We start from the raw sequence: 21,802 nt of genomic DNA on the forward strand, positions 1-21,802 counted from the left end.
GTTTCTCCACAGCAGAAAACTGGCGAAACCTGCTGTATCTCTTTAACTGTTTTCGAAAATAAATGAAATCCATTTCAATTAATGGTCAAATTAAGGTAATTATTTCTCTCTAGCTTTAAAATGCTTATCCAGCACAAGCTCTCTCCCTCTCCCCGTCCGTAACAGACCAGTGTGAGATAACCCACGCTAATGTGACGGCCAAACAGGAAGCCCTTAGTCATCACATTCTCCCCTCCTTCAAACGCACGTCCCCCCTGTCACCATCAGCCTTATCATCACCATCATCATCATCCTCATCCTCATCATCAGAGCTGTGGCAGGTCCAGAAGCAGCCAGTACAATACTAATAGCTCCAGATGGGATGGATTCTCTTGTGTACAACAGCACAGGCTTCAAACAGTAGTACAGCTCTGAAAAAAATTAACAGAGCACTACAGTTTCTGAATCAGTTTCTCTGATTTTGCTATTTATAGGTTTATGTTTGAGTGAAATGAACATTGCTGTTTTATTGTATAAACTACAGACAACATTTCTTTCAAATTCCAAATAAAAATATTGTCATTTAGAGCATTTATTTGTAGAAAATGAGAAATGGCTAAAATAAAAAAAAAAGATGCAGAGCTTTCAGACCTCAAATAACGCCAAGAAACTTAGTTCATATAAGTTTAAGAGTTCAGAAATCAATATTTGGTGGAATAACCCTGTTTTTTAGTTACAGTTTCTATGCATCTTGGCATGTTCTCCTCCACCAGTCTTACACACTGCTTTTGGATAACTTTATGCCTTTACTCCTGGTGCAAAAATTCAAGCAGTTCAGTTTGGTTTGATGGCTTGTGATCATCCATCTCCTTCTCGATTATATTCCAGAGGTTTTCAATTTGGTAAATTTAAAGAAACTTAGCATTTTTAAGTGGTCTCTTATTTTTTTTCCAGAGCTGTATATACATGCTCTATATGGCCAAAAGTATTGGGACCCCTGCTTTTTCATTGTTTCCTCTGTAATTAAACTAATTTTAAAAGAGATTATGCTGATTTGACTGTTGGAGTAACTGTCTCTACTGTCAAGGGAAGGCTTTCTATTAAATTTAAAAGTATTGCTGTAAGGATCTGACTGCATTTAGCCACAAAAGTGACAAGAGCATTAGTGAGGTCAATATGTTGAATGATAACATCCCACCTCATCCTTATTACATTTCCTTAACTCCATAACTCAGCATTAAAGTCTTAGATGAAAAAAAACAGAATTTCACTTCTCCAAAACATTCCCTCAAATACATGCCCTCATAATTTACATACTTTTTTAATTAACTACCATATTTTCCGCACTATAAGGTGTACCGGATTATAAGGTACATTATGTGACACTAGTAAGGAACAGGGGTGTTGCCATGTTTTCCTTCTAATTCAGCAGGACTAAGCTAAGTAAAGTCAAATGAATGTTGTGTGCTTGATGTTAATCTACACAGATTTCTCTCCTGAAAAATGCTTATTTGGGTGAGTAAAGCACTTCCCACTGCTGACAACTTTTTATGGAGATGCGGATTTCATTTTCCAGCAGAACTTCCAAAACTAGCAATAGGTCTTATATTATGTTCTAATTTTAAACACTGATTTTTGGCTTTTAATTGTCTGTAAGCCGAAATCTTCATATCATCAACAATAAAAGAAACAAACGCTTAAAACAGATCACTCTGTGTTGAATACATCTATACACTGCAAAAAATCCATTGGCAAAAACTAGAAGAAATATATGCAAATTAAGACAAATATATGTATATTAAGCAAAAAAATCACTGTTTTTGGACACAAGAATCAGAATATTTTGATTGCTGCTTGATTGGGCTTATTTTGAGTTCAAATAAGGTACAAATTCTAAGTAAGAATGATTAAGATATTTATCTCTAAAATAAGCAAAATAGTATAACACTTACAATGCTTAGTTAGACAAAGGGTCTTATCAGAGAAGAAAATAAGATTTATTGCCTTAAATTTAGAAAATTTCACTTGCTAAGATTTAGTTTTTTTGCAGTGTATAATATGTGAGTTTCACTTTTTGAACTGAATTACTGAAGCCTAACTTTTCAATGATATTCTAATTATTTAGAGATGTACTTGTATTTAACAGTTGCTGGGAGGCTCCTTAACGTTTCACACACACACACACACACACACACACACACATTATACAGCACATATATTAGTAAGCAAAGGTCCAATCTAAAGGCTGTGCCTGTATCAAAGCTGAGGGATGAAAGACAGACCGCATGAAAACCATTCATAAACTTCCGCCTCCTCTAATTAAACCTGCCTTAAAAGCCTGGCAGTCATATTCTCCCTGCTGTAATCCACTAACGCAAACAGCCAGTTGTAGTAAATCCTTGATTATGAGCGCGGCGTAACGCGTATCAGATCACACAGCGCAGGCTAAAAGCGCAGGTTAACACACAGCCTTTTAGTGAGATTGGTGTAACTCTCTTTCAGCCAGTAACATAAGAGTGCTGTGTGTCTCTGTTACAGTGGGTCATTTCTCTCTCTCTCTCTCTCTCTCTCTTTCTTATTCTCTCTCTCTCGCTCTCTCTCTTTTCTCCAGCCCACTAAGCCATCCGCCAGCAGGACACAGAGAAGAAGAAGAAAAAAAACTGTCCCATTACATAATGCCAAGCTGAAGCCAGCACGGCAGCGCAGGGCATAATTACTCTGCAATTAGAGCTGCCAGTGTGTCAGTCCTGCCCCAGTCAGGCGAGCGCTCAGCATGGCTGCGCAAACGTACCATCAGTGCCCACCACTGTGCCATCTATAGGACATGCCTGGGGTCAGAGCAGGGCAACGGCCTACAGGATGTGTTTTAGGCTAATGAAAGTGTCTGACTGTGTGTGTGTGTGTGTGTGTGTGTGTGTGTGTAGGTCTTCTCCCACTTCATCAGACTTCCTCTCACATTTTCTATTCAGTACTTTTACCTCAGAGAAAGCTGGGATCACGTGTGTGTGTGTGTGTGTTTGTGTGTGTGTGTGTGTGTGCGTGTGTATGTTTAGCCGGACGTCCACCTGATACTGAGAAAGTGTGTTTCACTGAGGCCCTGACTCTGACTGCTTTAGCATGTGACCCCATGTACAGATAGCCTTTCAGCTTTACTGGGTCATTCTGTAACACACACACACACACACACACACACTATCTGTCCCAATATCTGTGGACACTTCTTCTATTGAATGCATTCTTCAGATTATTTAAACCTGACTACTAGAGTGTTATAAAGCTCCCAGTACTGAGCTATGGAGAAGTGGAAGAACTTTTTATATTTTTGTTTTGTGGAATCATGGAGCTCCATCTAATACTTGCAATTACTGGGTTGGAGATGGGATGAGATGAGATGAGATTAAATGGTCTTCATCCAACATCCAGACCTAACTAATGCTCGCTTGTCGGTGAATGCAATCAAATCCTCACAGCAATGCCCCAAAATCTAGTAGAAAGACTTCTGTGCACAGTAGAGACAGTTTTTTTCTACAACTAAAGCATAATAAACTCTTTACTCTTAAGTTTAATGCATCTTGGCATGTTCTCCTCCACCAGTCTTACACACTGCTTTTGGATAACTTTATGCCACTCCTGGTATTTAAGCAGTTCAGTTTGGTTTGATGGCTTGTGATCATCCATCTTCCTCTTGATTTTATTCCAGAGGTTTTCAATTTGGTACAATCAAAGAAACTCATTATTTTTAAGTGATCTTTCTGTAGATATACATCGATATATCATATTGTTTTGAGTGTAATATTTTTTAAGCATAGACACTCTAAACTTGACCTCTAGTTTGACTTACTGAAGTTACTGCTTTAATACTCCATATGGTAGCACTATAATCACAATAATAAATGAATAGGGTAAACCTGCTGTAAAAAAAATTATTGGTTGTTAAACTCTGTAAAACTGACACTAGTAAATCCATAATTCCTGGTATTTGCTTATTTGAGAGCATTTTATCCTCTTCAGTGACACAGTTGCTCTGAAGTGTTGTAGAGAATTGTCTGGTGATATATCAGGTATCACAGAAATAAAGAGCATTGAAGAGAATTGTGATATCATTGTGATTGCAGGCAATGTATCATAATAATATCTAACTGTGAGATGCCCTGTGATCCAACCCCTAATAATTTTGTCTTTAAAGTAAAGAAGCTGAGCAGCAGTTAACAATGACAACAGACAGTACTAAGCCAAATACAGCCCATTTAAAGGCTTGCCACAGCATTTTTAAAAGAATAAAAGAATAAGCATGAGCCAGAACTGGGTTAAGGGACTTCTGAACAACTTCAATAAAAAAAAACTGCTCATTGGTTATGACAAGGCATTGTGCAGCATTAAACACACTCTCTCACTGAAATACACACACATAAGCCAGATGAAAACAGACACGGGGACATGATATTGTTTGTTAATGTGGTTTTACTACGGGCCGCTCTATCCAGTCTGACTGGACCGGTCACCTGATACCTATATCAACTTCCATCATCAGCATGGAGATGTGCTTAAACCACGTCACAGGCCTGGTCAAACCTTTCAGTCAAAACAAGTCTAAAAAAAACTATGTGTTCAAAACTATGCCTTTATAATTCATAATCTATACCATTAAGCATGAATACAGATATTAATAGGCGATAACAATCCTAATGACCATTCGTTTTGCACACAGAAGGAAACTGACCTCTGCCTAAGCAGTGAACTATCTATGAAATGAACACACACATACACACTAGTGAGCACACACACGCACACATACACACACACACGCTTCTTGAATATAATGGTTTTATCTGGATAAGGCAAACTCACATTAAAATGAAAGTGTAAACGCACCCAAGACCAATTTAAAACAGATACAAATCCAATCACTCAAACCACTTCTGAGACACGTTTGAGACACATTATAGCAGTGGAAACACATCAATACAATTTCAGTCTAACTGGATTTGAAGTGACCGGGTGTGAACACAGACTTCTGTCCAGAGTTCCAATCATTTTCCCCAAAGATCTAAGTCTTCTCCAGCACATCCCAAAGATTCTCTGGCCAATCCATGTGTGAAAATGATGATCTCATGCTCCCTGAACCCTGCACTATTTTATAATCCAAGCCCCATGAACCTTTGCATTGTCGTCTTGGAATATACCACAAGAAATGCTTTTCCACATGGTTGTTTAATAAATGAGAAGCTACTCACTGCATCAGTTAGGGTTAGGAAACGTGTCGCCAACTGAATCATAATCACCCATGCAGTAATTATCCAATGGGGGCTCTTATTTAGTTGCTTATTTAAATTTAGGTGGGGACTTTTTTGACCAGGCAGTGTTTATTGGTCCATCCCAACACTAGGGAAATATATGCTTTTTTTAAAACATACAAATAAATATTCCTTTTGTGCTGAGCAGAAAATAAAGCTTTCTAAAGTGTTATGATGTTTACAACAGTCTGGCATTGCATATGCGATTGCACTTCCTGTGATGTGACTATTTATAAAGAACAACATAAAACAGATGTCCGTAAATTTATGGATTTGGGAGATTCAGGGCCCTCTTTGGTGAGAATGGGTAATTGCACGGAGCATGCGGAAGAATCATTTTAAACTGGGAGGGTGTGATGCGGTCTCCTTTCAGAGCGGATGAATCCGATTCCAGGTTATGTTCATTCAAAGAGAGAGAGAGCGTGCTAGGTCAGAAACTTCACTCCTTAGTTTCTTTGTTTTTACTATGGGTTCATGAGCTACTGAGCTCTGAGTTTCCTCTTCTGAAGTCTCCATTGCTCCACCAGCCGCTCGCGTTCAGTAAATCTGAGCCAGATCCTCTTTTAGAAGCTGTACGTGCGACGTAAATACGTAAAGAAGCGTGACGTGGACAGAAGAAGAACTCCCACGAAAAGTGAACCAACACCTCAGTTTTTAGAATGAATATATTAGCCTTAGCAGGGATGGTTGTTCCAATACACTGGTACCATTAAACACAATATGTTATCCCTTCTTCATTCAGAAATGCTTCTGCTTTTAGATTAGAAACAAAAAAATATGGACCGAAACTTTAATATTTAATACTTAATACATAAACACTTATATGCAATATATGAACATGAGCACATTTAACTAACCTGTCATGTTACATTTATGCAAAAGAATTAGCCATTAATGTAGCTTAAATATTAGAAAAACACTGGTGGTAGATAGGAAGAACTGACTTTCTCTCTCTCTTTATCTCTCTCTCCCTCTCTATCTTTATTTCTCTCTCTTTTTCTCTCTCTCTCTCTTTCTCTCTCTGTCTTTCTGTCTGTCTGTTTCTCTCTCTCTCTCTCTCTCTCTCTCTCTCTCTCTCTCTCTCTCTGCAGTGATATTATGGGATTAGTACGCTGGCTGCAGTGCTGGATCTGAGCTTACAGAAGCACTGAGTCAATCAGCAGCGCAGTCACTGACCCCTGCACTCAGGACTGAGTGTAAACACTCTCGCGCTCACGGGACTCGCAGTACTGAATAAATATTAATTTCAGTTTTAAGATATAATATATTTACAGTATTTAATTTATACAATGGTAAAAAAGTGGCAAAATAGTATAATAATAATAATTATAAAAAAAACTTCTGTTTTTAGTATTTAGCCTCAGTTTTATTACATTACATTATGTTAAATTTCAATTAGTGGATGCTTTCATCCAAAGCGACTTACAAATAATGACGTAGGATATGTGTGTTTTAGCTTGTTGACAATAAATATATGCAATTATATAAAACCTCACGTTTTCTTCATATTTTTATGCTTGAAAATTCAATTAGCCTTGTATATATTATGTTATTTTTTTTTTTAAGGGCACAACAATATGCCTATTTTTGACTTAATTTTTAATATTTAAAAAATTCAATGATTTTACCACTCAGTACTTTGAAGTTCTATAATAATTACAGACTGTAGTGCGGTATCTGTTTCTCTGTATACTTTATTATTATATTATTATTATTTAGGTGGTGAGTAATTTATTCTCAGTACTGCAATAGGATTGGATACAGCAGTGCTAACCGTGTATTTTATGTACAAAGTATTGGGACAAAATTCTCAATTATTGCTACATTCAAATCAAGGGTATTTCCTTTTTTGGAATGGCCCGCAAGGTATTTTAAAAACAAACTGAAAGTGGGCTCTCTCTATTAAGCAGGTTTTTATAATGTGAGATTCAAAGTTTAACACTAGGTGTCGCTATGAAATAAACCCAATTTAAAACACTCCTCATCTCCTTTCCTTCTTTCATTATGCCTACAATAATGTTCCTGAGCTTTTGGGAGAACATGGAAACTTCAAAGAAACGAAAAAAAGACAGCAATGCACAAAATTATTATTATTTTTTTTACTGATTTCAGAGGGAAGTGTGTATGTTATATTTGTCAGGAATCAGTGCCGGAATAAGGGAGTATAATAATATTAAGAGACATTATGAAACTAAACACCAATTTGAAAAATCTTAGTTTACACAATATTGTCAAAGATAGACAAAGATAAAGTAAAATGATGTGTAAATGAGAGTAATCAAGAAAATGTATTATTATAAGTAGTATGTTTCATTATTTGTTTCATGACTGCACATATGCTTTATTTCTCCTTCTGGACTCCCTGGTCTAAGTACTTTATCATTAGCTTCAAGTCACCACAGTCACCACTGTGTAAAATTAACTTTTGGCCCAAATCTGAATTTTCTGAATCAACATTTCTACAGCTCATTTCCTTTAGCTCAGTACAGCCATCAGTCCAGGCCATCCAAGCTCCTCCATCCAATCAGATGAAGAGGATCCACCACCATATTTCTCCTTTAAACTCCCACAACTGTCCGTTCTCTAATCACTCTCTCCAGCCTTCTCTCTCTCTCTCTCTCTCTCTCTCTATCTCTCTCTGCCCCGCCCCTTTCTCTTGTCCTCTGGGAACAGCAGCAGCAGCAGTGTTTGTGGTGTTGAAACACAAAAGCACGCAGAAGATGACCTTTCTGTGGCCACTGAAGCACCCCCAGGGGGGCTTCCTGCACAAGGAGCTTCGCCAAACAATGTCTCTCGGGCGACAGATGGTGGCACGTCCTAGAGCCCTATAGAGAGTACAGTACTAGGTGTAGTGTTTTTGTTAAATTTAGCAAATAATTGGAAAATGTGGCCAAAAATTTACGTATTTATGTTTATTTTCTTTTGAGACAGACTGGCAAAGCTAATGCATGCTTTAAAAGAAAAATAATTAATAGTACATAACTAACACTTAACACCTAACACAAAAAAGTTGTAACCTGGAGGAAGACACTGACAGCTGTACACAGGCCTGTTACTACTGTAACTATATATAAGAGATGTGTATCACTGATTTACCAAATAGATTAAATTGCGATTTACCCAGAAGGTCCCAGTTCTATTTAATTTCTGATTCAATTTGATTAATTCAATATCTATTAATGTAGGGATATATCTCTCCGAGATACTGATTGTTTCCACCTGTTCTCCCCTGTATAAATACCTCTAAGTTTGCCTTGCTGCTGAGTATTGAATTTAGTTTTCCTAGCTCTTCTATGACGCGTTCTACTGGTTTTGCCTTTTTTGTTACCGACCCTTTTTTGTATCACTGTTTATATTTTTTGGCCTTCTCCTTTGCTTTGCTGGGTATACCATGTATGACCCTGCTTTGCCTGACTACTCTCTGGTATGTTGTTTATATTTACTCCCAATGGGAGATGGGTAAATGGCTCACTCACACAGTTTACACTTAACTTGCTCTGTGTCTCCAAAAGTGTCCAAACATAACAGAATACATATTTACTCACTAAATGTCAGAACATTGCACATTTAAACATATTCTGGGCCTTTAAAAGGCACTTAAATCCCACGTTTAGAGAGAGGATGGTAGAAATTATTGTGGTATATAATGCATATGAACTGCAAACATGAACAATTATGTGAAAAAATACTATTAAAGCTTTACAGTAAATTATTCTGCATTTTAAGTTAGTGGTAAATATGTTTTACATTATCAGTTACTTAGTTTTTTCATTTCTATTAAATGCTTAATTTTACTATATAAAATGTATCATTAATTTTGTCATATTTTATCTTGATATACTACAAATTAAACAAAATCATTATAAGATCATCGAGAATATTGTTATTGGAAAAATACTCTTTTTAGAGCCATATTGCCTAGTAACCCTAGTATGAAGGCACTGTTATCGTATCGATGCATTGGTCATTGCATGTCTTGCTAAAAACTGGAGACAATAACTCTAAGATTAATAAACACACAAGTAAACTCAATGTAAAATTCTGAGGTTAGTGAAAGAATCTTAAGCTAATGTCCATTTATTGTACAATAAGTGGATACAGTAATAATTGTGACAGGTCTGTAAAGCTGTAGAGCTAGCCCTGCTGAAGCTAGCATATACCTTCACATGACTAGCAAGTGCTCTCTCTGGCTGCCTCCCTCTCTCTCTCTCTCTCTCTCTCTCTCTCTCTGTCCACGCTTCAATGCTATTACGTAACGACAGAGCTGTACTGTACACCAAGCCGAGCCTTTCTGTGCCACGCTGTTCTGCGCTGTGCCTGGAGCTGCTAAACTGCTCTAATGTTCCAGCACACGGCTCATAAGGAGAGTCTGGCCAGAAAAAGCTAATAATGCTAGCCAGAAACGAAGCTGAATAGCTAATAATTAGCATTTAGCGCTTTAAATGATTATCAGCTGGTAGTCACTGTTTCACTGTTAGACTGATTGCCTTGTTGGGTTAATATCTTCCTTCAGTAAGCTGCCTGGGCCTTTTAAGGTGAATAAAACGCCTCTACAACTTCATTATATGTCCAAATATTAATGGACACCCCTGCAAATGGATTTACGCAGCCTGTGGGGAGGTATGGCCAATAGAATGGGACTCTCTGTAGCAAATAAACATGAATCTATTAGCACATAAAGAGATATAAATGGGTATGAATTTAGAATGAGTGACCCAAGAGTGAACACAAACCTCTCGTGTGCATATTCATGAAGCACATGCAGAACAGAGAGGGTTCTGATTGGCCTGTTCTCTACAAAGAGCAGTGTGAAACCAAAACTAACCGTACTCAATATTCACAATGCAACAAATGCATGAACAAACAACCAAAAACACCAGTTAGCATGTTCCCATTTGAATGAATGAATGAAACACCTTATTAGAAACTGTAGAACATTTTCATCAGTGGCTAATTATAGCTTAATGCAATATTAATATTCAGACTGAACCATAACAGAAGCTATATTTAGACTATGTGGGTGGTATTCATTACTGGACACAGTGGTGCTGTTCGGTTGAACTCTCCCTTTGACCACAAGCTCCAGAAGGCTCTGCAACATAACACCACTATCTCCCCTGTCTATGAACCCAAGCAGCTGCCCAAATGGCTTAAAACAGGTCACAAGTGGAGTAGCCACAATAGATACGCTAATTCACTGAACAAAACACCCCCACGTTCCTTTACAGAACCTCCTCACCCTGCAGCCTGGTCAGTACCTGAGAGTATCTACTAACACATTTTTCTCCTAGGTGTCTAAAGACTATTGACGCTAGATGTAAATTTATGATTCTCTACAAGTCTCTACAAACAAGCTATGGGTATTTTCAGAAATTAATAAAGCCCTGTGCAAAAGGGCATCTGCTAAATACCTTTAATGTAACTTTAATATTGAGAAACAAGGACCATGACCCAAAACAAAGGAGTGGCTCAAAAAAAACACATTAAGGTCGTGGAGTGGCCTAGCCAGTCTCCAGACATTAATCCCATTCCCTCACTAGATCACCTGACAATGCGCACGGCACTACCAGGAAGTTAATCACCGGATTACTGATTTCACCTATTCACTGCACTTTAAATATACCTTCACTCCACACACACTTTTTATGTTTCTTCAAAACTGACCCCTCGGCTGTTACCTGTGTTTTGACAGGTATTGACCATGCTCATTTTGACCACCCTTTGTACTGTTACTTTACTTAATAAAGTATTAAATTTCTTCTGCACATGTCTGATTTCTGTCCAGCCATGACAAAACGTTTTCATATAAGTAGAAATTTATATGAATAAAAAATTACCCAGAATTTCTATAACTGTTCCTGCAACTTTAAATAAAATGGGACAAAATACTGTTGAACACAGCAATTAATAAAATATAAATTGAATTAAATATAGCTCTGGAATAAGATTAGAAACCACTTTAAATGATGAGTTTCTTTGATTTTACCAAATTGAAAACCTCTGGAACATAATCAAGAGGAAGATGGATGATCAAAAGCCATCAAACCAAGCTGAACTGCTTGAATTTTTGCACCAGAAGTGGCATAAAGTTATCCAACTGCAGTGTGTAAGACTGGTGGAGAAGAACATGCAAAGATGCATGAAAACTGTGATTAAAAACCAGGGTTATTCCAGCAAATATTGATTTCTAAACTCCTAAACCTTTATGAATATATATATATTTTTTTGCATTATTTGAGGTCTAAAAGCTCTGCATCTTTTTTATTATTTCAGCCATTTCTCATTGTCTGTAAATAAATGCTCTAAATGACAATATTTTTATTTGGAATGTGGGAGAAATGTTGTCCGTAGTTAAATTAAATCATAATGCACTTTAAATGTACAATTTTACACTAATATCTCTAACAGACTTCTAATGGATAATTGAGTAAAAGTGTGTGTGTGTGCTTCCCAACACATTTTTAAAGTTACCCAATCACAGCCCTTTAACATCACAGATTCACAGATCCAGAACTGCAAATGATGACAAAATGACAAAAAACATCTATTACTGTACACCTCTTTCTCACTTTTTGTGGCAAATGCACTTAAATACTGTGTGGCTTAAATTATTAAATGATTTAATGACATAATTGCATTTTAATAGTATAGTGACTTTAGTGCTGTAGGGGTTAATTAGCTCATTAGCTGGATGTGTGTGTGTGTGGGGGGGGGGGTGGTTTGTTAGAGGACAGGCGTAGTACTCCAGGAGCAGGATCGAAAAAGCCACTTGTTTTACTGTCTGCAGGACTGCGCACGCTCTGAAAGCATGCTCACAAGCGTAACACGGCCGTGTGGTGTGCACTTGCCCTCGCAGTGTCCTGACCCCTGGGGGCACTCAGAGTGAGGGGGGAGGAGCGGAGGGGCGAGCAGTGAGAGCGCATGTACATGGTGGAGGGGAATATGTGCCATATGTGAATATAATGCATGTTCCTCTGAACAGGAACAGCACACCATTCTCCACCTGACCGCGGGGATTGTGATGGGTGCTGGAGGAACAGGGCCGTTTGGAGGCTGCTGGTTACGGCTTTGGAGGAAATAGAAGCATAAGGAGGTTCTAAAGATTCAGCATAAGATAGTATTAGTAATCACTGAGTCAACGGCCTTATGGGAAAATCTGCTCATACGCCTCTGGACAGCTATTTCCAGTCATATAAGACCAGACATTTATCGTCGGATTTTAAATAAATAGCATGTAGGAATGCGATACTGATACAATAGTATTTGCTGTATCCAATATAAATACATTGCAATTGCCTTTATATATACATAAATGGCCACTTAATTAAAACCATATAGGAGCACTTTGTAGTTCTGTTATTACAGACTGTATTTCTGTATCTGTTTCTCTGTATATTTTATTATTATCCTCCTTTCACTCTGTTCTTCAATGATCATGACGCCACAGGAGAGAAAACCACCACAGAGCAGCTACTATTAATCTTTGGGTGGTGGGTCATTATTCTCAGTAATGTTATATTAATGAAGGGGCTATCAATTATCAATTTATCAATTTATCAGCTTATGATAAATGATCATGTATCAATGATCAGGACCCCACAGGAGAGAAAACCACCACAGAGCAGCTATTATTATTCTTTGGGTGTTGGATCATTATTCTCAGTAATGTTGTATTAATAAAGGGGCTGGTCAATGTACATGTACACTACAGTCTAAACTGTACACTGAAAGGACTGTAGACACCTGCTCTTTCGTAATTGCTTCTGATACCAAAGGCAATAATACAGAGTACTATATTTTACGAAGTATAAGGAGCACCAGATCATAAGGAACAGGGAGGGGTGTCACCATGTTTTCCTTCTAATTCAGCAAGTAAGAAAAAAAGCATTTTCTTTCAAAGTGAAATGATTGCTGGATGTTAATCCAGTGCTAGATGTTAGCAAAAGCACTAGCAGCACTTTTAAATGCTATCAAATGCCATCCGATAGCGCTACACTGAGGAACCCTGAGTGTTCCGGTAAGCCAGGGCTCTATCAGCTAGCGGTTCGTCCCACTTAGCTTTTAGTTTTGTAGGCTACAGTCTATATAGTCAGATATATTGACCTCTGAACGCCAAAAAAGAGCTAGCGCAACAGTTAGTGACTAATGCTAAATCAGCTCCAGCCTTGGTGCTGGAGAAACTTCACTGAAACTCCTTTATAACACTGGAGCAATGTGGCTTTACCGCTCCTTACAACCTGATTGATAGAATTCACACATGAGGAGCACTGGATTATAAGGTGAACTGACAATTTTGTGAAAATTAAAGTATTTTAAGTGCATCTTATAGTGCGAAAAATACGGTATATTTTCTCTGTTTTCTGTTTTACTGCAAATACCTTACAGTAGATTTTAGAACACTGATGTATGGATTTGATCTGAGCTTCTTATCTGCTTTGTCTACAATTGAAAGCATAAAAAGGCTACCGCTCTGTAGCAAACCGCCCATAAAAAGTGTCCATCAAATTAAAATGTTCTTGTTCCTGAGCGGACTTAATGAAAAGAGACGTATTTTTAGTATAATTGAGTTACTTTATTGTTTGTTTTCAGTGAGTTAACTCTTAACTTGCTGTTTTTAAGCTGAAAGATGGTATAATGGTTCGTATCCTGGTCATGCAGCTTGCCATGGCAGCTGCTGGAGCTCTGAGAGAGCACAATTGGCCTTGATCTCTCTGGGTGGGTAAATGGCACATTTTCTCCCCTCATTACTCCAAAGGGTGATGTGTTGTGGCATCACCAGTGATGGGGGATATACAGCTGTGTAGCAGCTGAATGGTTGGGACAATTGACCTAGCAAAATTGGGAGATAAAGTGGAAAGAAAGATGCTATGAGGATGTTTAGCACTTGTCTGCTCTTTTTACAAATTATAGATTGACACACATGTTTCAAATGCCTCTTCCATGCTGTATCTCAGATAACATGCCCATGTGGGGCCTGTATGGGTAAGCCCAACTGGTAAGCAGAACGTTTTTTAAACTGGTTTCATATTAGTCCTATATTTTTACGCTTACCAAGGATAGTAATGAAGTTGGGGGAGTTAAACACGGCCGCTATCTGGATTGTACACTACATATATATGACCTGGGATTAGTGTGAAACCCAACTGGATCTCAGTAACCACTAACTAAACACTCACACTTAGGCTCTATATCTATCCTCCCATTATTAAAAAAGCTACAGCAGCAAAAGCTAATCTAAAGGCTCCCATTCTGTACTAAACAGCCCAGAAAATGTCCATCAAATAAAAGTTTTCTCCTTCTTGAGCAGACTTAATGGAATAAGACATAATTTCAATGTCATTTAGTGACTTTAGTGTTTGTTTTTAGCAAGCTAACACTTGTCTGTTCTTTTCACAAATTATAGATTGACACATTTCTCTGTGCAAGCTACAAGTTTTTAAATATTTTTCAAATGCCTCTTCTAGGTTTTTTGCCCAGAAAACATGCTCATGTGAGTCCTGTATGGGTAACCCAACTGGCAGCCCAACTGGTTTTGTGTACTGCTTCCATATTAACCCACATTTTGATTAATAATCAATTATTATTAGCATCAAGGACAGTAATATAAGTTGGGTCAAACATGGGTCCCATATGGATTGTGTACACTACATACTGTATACAGCCTACATGGGACTGATGTGAGATTAGTGTAAAGCCAACTGGGTTCCAGTAACTACTAACTAAGCCCTGTCCCATTCACATAAATACACACACACACACACGCACACACTCATATGCTCTATAACCCTATATTCTCCCAGGAATCTTTGAAAGTACCACAGATACAGTATTGAACTAACCAATTATAATACACAGAAAAGCTCAGTTCAGCTCAATTCCAAACAATGAGGGGATATGAATATTTAGGTCTACTGTAGGTTATGAATTGATGAAATGATCAATAGTATTGCCTCTTCAATAACCTTACAATAACCCTTCTAAATAAAAGAAACTAACTAAAACGAACAAACAAACAAAAATAGATGAAGCAGGCCGGGGGAGCACATGACAAAGCCCGAGCCAACCGCAGGCCTCTGACAAAGGGAGGACATGAGGTCTACGCATTAGTCATGAGCTACCTAGCCCCCTCTGTTGTTTTGTAACTCTACACCAGTTGTCTGCACGCAATATGCCAACAGATCAAAGACTAGGCTCCAGTCCAGGGTGGTGGTAATGTAATGAAAGTAACCAATGACGATGCTGACTCTCATTACTCACGCTATTGATGCTAATACTCTCTCTCCGTTTCTCTCAGGAACAATGAAACGTTCCCAAACACTGAATGGCGTGTGAGAGTGAGAGTGAGAGTGTGTGTGTATGCATATAGGATTATTCACACACCAGCATTGAGGTGGCAGAAGCATCGAGTGGATGAGTCACTTTAACCATAAGTATTGCACCAGCTCTGCTCGGTTTCCCACCCCCATTAACGCCCACCAGCATTAATATTTAACTAATGACGAGAAAGTGCCACTACGAGCCTCCATTACGGCTCCGTAAGCTGTCACAAACATTCCCAAAGCTACTGTAAACAAATCCAGCTACAGAGGGACCTTCACAAGAACACGTCATTAGCTTGCTTTCACTGACCACATGCTTCATACACAGCTACTGAGCATGCTCACGATACATGTGACTGGACAAGACTAGTGACAGAGATTGAGTGATAACTGATACCAACAAAAAGGTTCTATGGCTTATCAAAATAGCAAAAACCTATTTGGTGCTACAATATGGAATAAAACCATATTTTAAAGACACACGCTGCTTAGTACAGACAACGGATTTTTCATTCATACAAAGGAGCCATTTTATCTGGCAAAGAATAAAATATTTGTATGCACACAGCAGTATAAGTAACAAATGCATTACATTCACAGCATTTAGCTGATGCTCTTACATAGAGCGACTTACGAGGTTATTCCTATTACAGAAGTGGGCCAATGTAGTGTTAGGAGTCTAGCCCAAAGACTTTGATTGGTGTAGCACAGAATTCAGTCACACGGACCTGGAATTGAACCCCAGTCTCCCACAAAATGAAATATTTTAAATAGTTCCATAAACACTACAAGTTAGATACAAGTTTAATATCAATTTACAATGTGCTACTCTTGAAGCCAAGGCATTCCAGTATTACCATCAGCCAAAATTCCCTTTTTCTCCAGTTAACAAATAAATTCAGTTCTGTGTGCATACAAATGACCCTTTAAACTACAGTATAAATATATTTAAACAGGGCTATAGTTACTGCTCTTGAAGTTTTTTTCACCTCATATCCAGGGATTTGTTATAGGGAGTTTTATCACTTGTGCTGAATAAATAATTCTATACCCAGGACTGACTCTGGGCTCGTTTGGGAGATGTGAGAAACGATTCTCAGAGCTATAGCTTGATTACACAATTTCATTACAGAGAGAAACAGCAGCAGGAGCTCCTCAGATAAAGTGCTGTTTTCATTTTTTTCTCCAGGCAGGACAGAGGGTTTGACTCCATAGAGCTGACCTACTGTCACTCCAGTGCTCCAGTTAGCTTGTTATGCTAACTGGCTAGTGTTAGCTAAAGAGCTGTATCTGCTTCTTTGGCGGTTGTTCTACACAGCGCTACCCAGTGCCTCTACTGGTATATGCAGTATTAATTTTCCCTTTGGTATTAATTTTCCCCTTGGGTTATTGAGCTCCATCCAATACATCTGGAAGATGTTGGAGTGACAGAACAAATCATCCAGCACCTGACCTTTTAAATGCTCCAATTGCTGAAGGAAGTCAAACCCTTACAGCAGTGCTCCAGATTCTAGTGCTGGGGCAGGAATCAGGGATCAGAGTCCATTCAATCTGCTGATTTCTCTAAAACCTCATAAACCTGATAATTACCAAGAGAGTTAATTCAGGTGTGCTTCAGCAGGAAAAACTCAAAATAAGCAGGAACCTGAACCTCCAAGACTGTAGTTGCCCACCCACTACTGATCTAGTGGAAAGGCTCCTTAGAAGAGAAGAAAGAGTTAAAGGGCCAATTTAAGCTTCTGCACTGAAACTGTGCTGTACCTAACATGTACCCAACACATTGCCGCATACCCTATGCTGTAGCCTGAAATAACGCTGGGATTGGTCCGTCAAGATGTATGTTTCCTGCTTCATATTCTCATCTTCATGGTTAAACTGTAAAACACCGAAACAAACCTTTGTAATATCCTTAACTTTGGAAGAAACACTGGATAAACTGGTGTCCATTTGCCCATATAGTATACTCGAGACTCGAGACCAGAACCTCTAGAATGGATCACTTGGACCCAATGGTCAAAAGCTCAAAGCTTAAGAGTTAAAAACACATTGTTTTTGCCTTTTTCTACATAATTTAATGAAATGAACTATCTTCCATACTCATTACAGCACACACACACACACACACACACACATACACACAGTCATAATTTTATAGTGGGGTCGGGTCCACAGCTATCATATTGATGGGCTGGGCCATAAAATGTGGCCTCATTTAGAATACAACAGGTCATGTCACTCGTATATCCACAACTAGACTAACTGCATCGTTAAATAAAGCTGTATTTATTTGTAGGCACCTGCTGATCTACCGTTCCTTCTTAAATCAAGGGTATTAATAAAGTGTATTTGCAGCCTACAGCCTATATTCTTCAAGAAAGGCTTTACACTGGGTGTCAACTTTACTGAGAAGATTTGATTGCATTCAGCCACTGGAGCATCAATGTAGTCAGGTACCGAGGCTGGATGAAGCCATAGGTACCAACAGAACAGAATAAAAACACCTCTAGGCAAGGCTTACGATTGTACATGGTCACTCTATGTTCATGTCCAACTGTTCCAGAATCATTCACTGGCAGTTGGCAGTGCTATGTGTGTAATTGGACACTTGTGTCAGCAGTGTGTGCACCTTAAAATAGCTGAATTCACTACTTAGAGGCACTGTCTAAATACCTTAGAACATACATTGTGTCAACACAGCCTTTTTAAAGAACCTGTTTGAGCAGAACGAGTCAGACTGGTGCAATAAACGTGAATAGAGCTATAGGGAAAATCTGTATAGCTGCTCAGTATACCCATCCAGAGCAGCTATCTCAATCAGTTGTAAAAATACATTTCTGGATATTACCCAGCTGTATGAGTAAACAGGGGGCTGCATTTGTAAACACAAATGTCTAGATCAGTTGTACTGGTCATTACCAGAATTATGTCCTGCAAAGTTTGGCACCTGCTGTAGTCAAACCCACTCGCTTGGTCTGGTAATCAACTAATGGATGATTCAAGTGTGTCTGAATGTCTGAGAAGGCCTACCTCCAAGTTTTGATCTACCAAAACACAATTGACACTGAGAATATCTTTGTATGGTTCAAGAAAAACCTCTAATTTACTAACAGCTCTTTAAAGAACCATCCACTAGAGTAGGCTCTGTAAAGAACCAAGCAGTGTATATGGCAATGCAATAAAAACATTTTATGGTACCTAACTTGTAGGGTTTTGGGCAAACCTCTCAGTTTCAAACGTTTTTTTTTTTTAATCCACTAAAAGGCTTCTAAGAACCATTCCTATAGCACCATCTATTTTAAAAAGCTCTTTAGAGAACCATGTGAATTCTATAGCATTGCTCTGAGAAATATTTGTGGTACCTTCCTATAGGGTGATACGGGAACAGTTCATTTACAAAACCCAAAAAAACTCTTTAAAGAACCATCCAGTAAAAGGCTTCGACACCTCAGTTCCTCTTCTTGTTGTGGTCTCTGTATGTACATTGGAAAACAGGTCATTAACCAACTATATCATTCTTCCACGACATCAAGAATGAAGCTGGATGTTCCACCAATAGTAGATTCTACCAATAGTACCAATAAGGTTACTATATAAGAGTTTTGCATAATATGTTCCCTTTAAAGAACCACCATTGATTTACATCAACCAAATGTGGTTCTTAAATTGTAATAAGTATCTCTTTTGTAGCTTCCTAGGAAAATCTCTTTCTAACAAACAGAGCCATAAGCAGGCTACTATATATAGCTCTGGAAAAAATAAGAGATCGTAATCTAGAGAAAGATGGATGATCACAAGCCATCAAATTTGTGCACCAGGAGTGGCATAATGTTATCCAAAAGCAGTGTGTAAGACTGGTGGAGGAGAACATGCCAAGATGCATGAAAACTGTGATTAAAAACCAGAGTTATTCCACCAAATATTAAATTATGAAATCTTAAAACTTTATGAATATGAACTCGTTTTCTTTGCATTATTTGAGGTCCGAAGGCTCCGTATCTTTTTTGTTATTTCAGCTATTTCTCATTTTCTGCAAACAAATTCTCTAAATGACAATATACTCAAACATTTACCTATAAATAGCAAAATCAGAGAAACTGATTCAGAAACTGAAGTGGTCTCTTAATTTTGTTTTCAGAGCTGTATGGGTTTTGCATAGTATGTCCCTTTAAAGGAACCATTCATTGTATTTAGGCAACCAAACATGGTTCTTAAATGACTCTATAATAAGAATATATTTTGTAGCTTTCTAGGAAAATTTCTCGATAACAATCAGAACCATAAGCATCAGCTGTAGCTGCTATAATGGATTGTTTGGGTGTATGAGTGTATGAGTGTATGGGTGTATGGCAGAGCTCCACAGTAGTAGTGGACAGCGCCAGGGTGCTGAACCGCGCTCTGCTAGCACTACAGCTTCAGCTGCTGGAGCTCTCAGTACACCCAACCACCCAACCGCACCACCCAACCACAACCGCTCTGTTTGGCTCTACCAGCAGCTCTAAACCTTACACCATCGACGGAACTCATGCTAGACCGTGTGCTGCAGATGTAGACGGCTGTATTAGTGTTGTTATTTGCGATATAAAGTGTAAAACATGCGAAAAATGGCGTCCCTCGTTATTAGCCGCACAGCTAGAGAGAAACAACCATATCCAACCAACAGAGACAGAGAGAGAGCCAGCAGGCAGGCCTGCTACAGTCCAGGCTAAAGAAAAAGGAGCTAGATATAGGATAACACTATCAAAGCACGATCCTAATACTGATAAAGGTTCTCCAGAACCCATCCAATCTCCACCTCAACAAGAACCCAAACCAAGCCTGAATACAGGGAATAAAGGGCAACAGCAGCAGCATCTTAGGCTAAAGCTAGCCCAAGATTGCACCCCAGCCCGGCCTTACTTCAGCATGGACTGCTCCTTCTCCTCCTCTCGCTTCTGTCGGTCCATCACGTCCTGGATGATCTTCCTCTCCTCCTCGGTGAGGTGGCTCAGGTCCGGCATGTCCGGCAGCACCGTGGCCGGCCCACCTCGGGGCCCGAGTGGAGCGGACATCTTCACGACCACTGGCTGGTGGAGGAGAAACACACAAAACAAAACAAAACAAACAGCACCAATGAATGGCTTTTAAAAAGCTTAATCTGCCTTCAAAAAACATTTCTACTGGGGGTTAGGCCCTGTCCTCATTGTCTTTGACACCAAACACGAGGGCATTCACATAACAGAGGGGCAGAGGGGGTTTATAGCATCATAAGCTTGGGTTATTGTGGTCTCAAAGAGGGTTCAAACTGGTCCTACTGGTCCTACAGCTTTTGTCCAGGTGTTTTTTTTTTTTAGATGTTCCAACGATTCTATATCAATAGTGCTAAGGCTACTAGTAGTAGTAGTAGTAGTAGTAGTAGTAGTAGTATAGGTAATAAAGTATACACCAAAGAAGGTGGGCTAGCTAGAACATCTAGAACATCATCCAAACACTATATAAGCTGTATGTAGTAAAGTATCTATCTATATCTGTATCTATATCAATAATAAGCACCCATCATCTTCCAGACCTCATTCTCATTCCCCAATGCTCTCCATCCATCAAAACCACAAACACCCAGTAAATTGATGGTGAAGAAAACAACCAAACAAAAAGACAAACCCTTGCCTGTTTAATCTCTTCTATTCTGCAGTCATGTTAGCTAGCTAAATCCTTCTCCCCAGCCCCGTCGTCGCCGCCGTCATCATCATCACCACCATCATCATCATCATCCTCCAAGAATAAAGCTTCTTGGCATCTCCAAAGCGCAGTAGAAACAAGCAGCTCGAGACTCTCCCCTCTCCAGTCCGCTTTTCCCGAGCTCTCCTCTTCCTCCTTCTCCTCTCCCTCTGTTTTGTCCTCCTCTTCCTCCCTGTCCCTCCAGATTGGGTGATTCTTCCAGATTTCTTCAGTACAAGTGAAGGGAAAAAATGGACGCACCGAAAAAAGCAGGAAAAAAAAGCCTCTCACCGGACGCGTGGGCGGAGCCACGGAGATGCGTAAAGAGCGCCCGCGGAGGCTTCTCCCTTTCACACCTGTATTCCGACACGCCACGCCCACCAAGAGCAGGGATTGGTTGGTGGGTTGTTGGATCACAGATGGGGGCTGGGCTGTGAGTGTGAGATGCTAGCATCTGTTTTTATCTTGGATGTCTTCTGATCTGGGAGCATCTTCTTTAGCTTAATACTGAGGGTT

At 39.0% G+C, this 21,802-nt stretch overlaps 1 protein-coding gene across 23 annotated transcripts in view; it reads right to left on the minus strand.

Moving 5' to 3' along the window:
- rims2a (regulating synaptic membrane exocytosis 2a) overlaps positions 1–21,550 on the minus strand; it is a 314,788-nt gene extending 293,238 nt beyond the window's left edge. For 16 of the 23 annotated variants that reach the window (XM_022668728.2, XM_049467487.1, XM_049467508.1 and 13 more), the window contains exons 1-2: positions 21,236–21,549; positions 20,489–20,655 (exon numbers count right to left, since the gene is read on the minus strand). In XM_022668728.2, the coding sequence (XP_022524449.2) occupies positions 20,489–20,640 (152 nt within the window). In that variant the 5' untranslated portion in view covers positions 20,641–20,655; positions 21,236–21,549. Of the gene's footprint in view, positions 1–20,488; positions 20,656–21,235 lie in introns of all 23 variants that reach the window. The other 7 variants (XM_049467524.1, XM_049467503.1, XM_049467521.1 and 4 more) reach the window with 3 other exon arrangements.
- Between the last annotated feature and the right edge of the window lie 252 nt (positions 21,551–21,802).

Source organism: Astyanax mexicanus, chromosome 1 (assembly GCF_023375975.1).
Source record: "Astyanax mexicanus isolate ESR-SI-001 chromosome 1, AstMex3_surface, whole genome shotgun sequence".
In the NCBI taxonomy this organism is placed as follows: Eukaryota; Metazoa; Chordata; class Actinopteri; order Characiformes; family Acestrorhamphidae; genus Astyanax; species Astyanax mexicanus.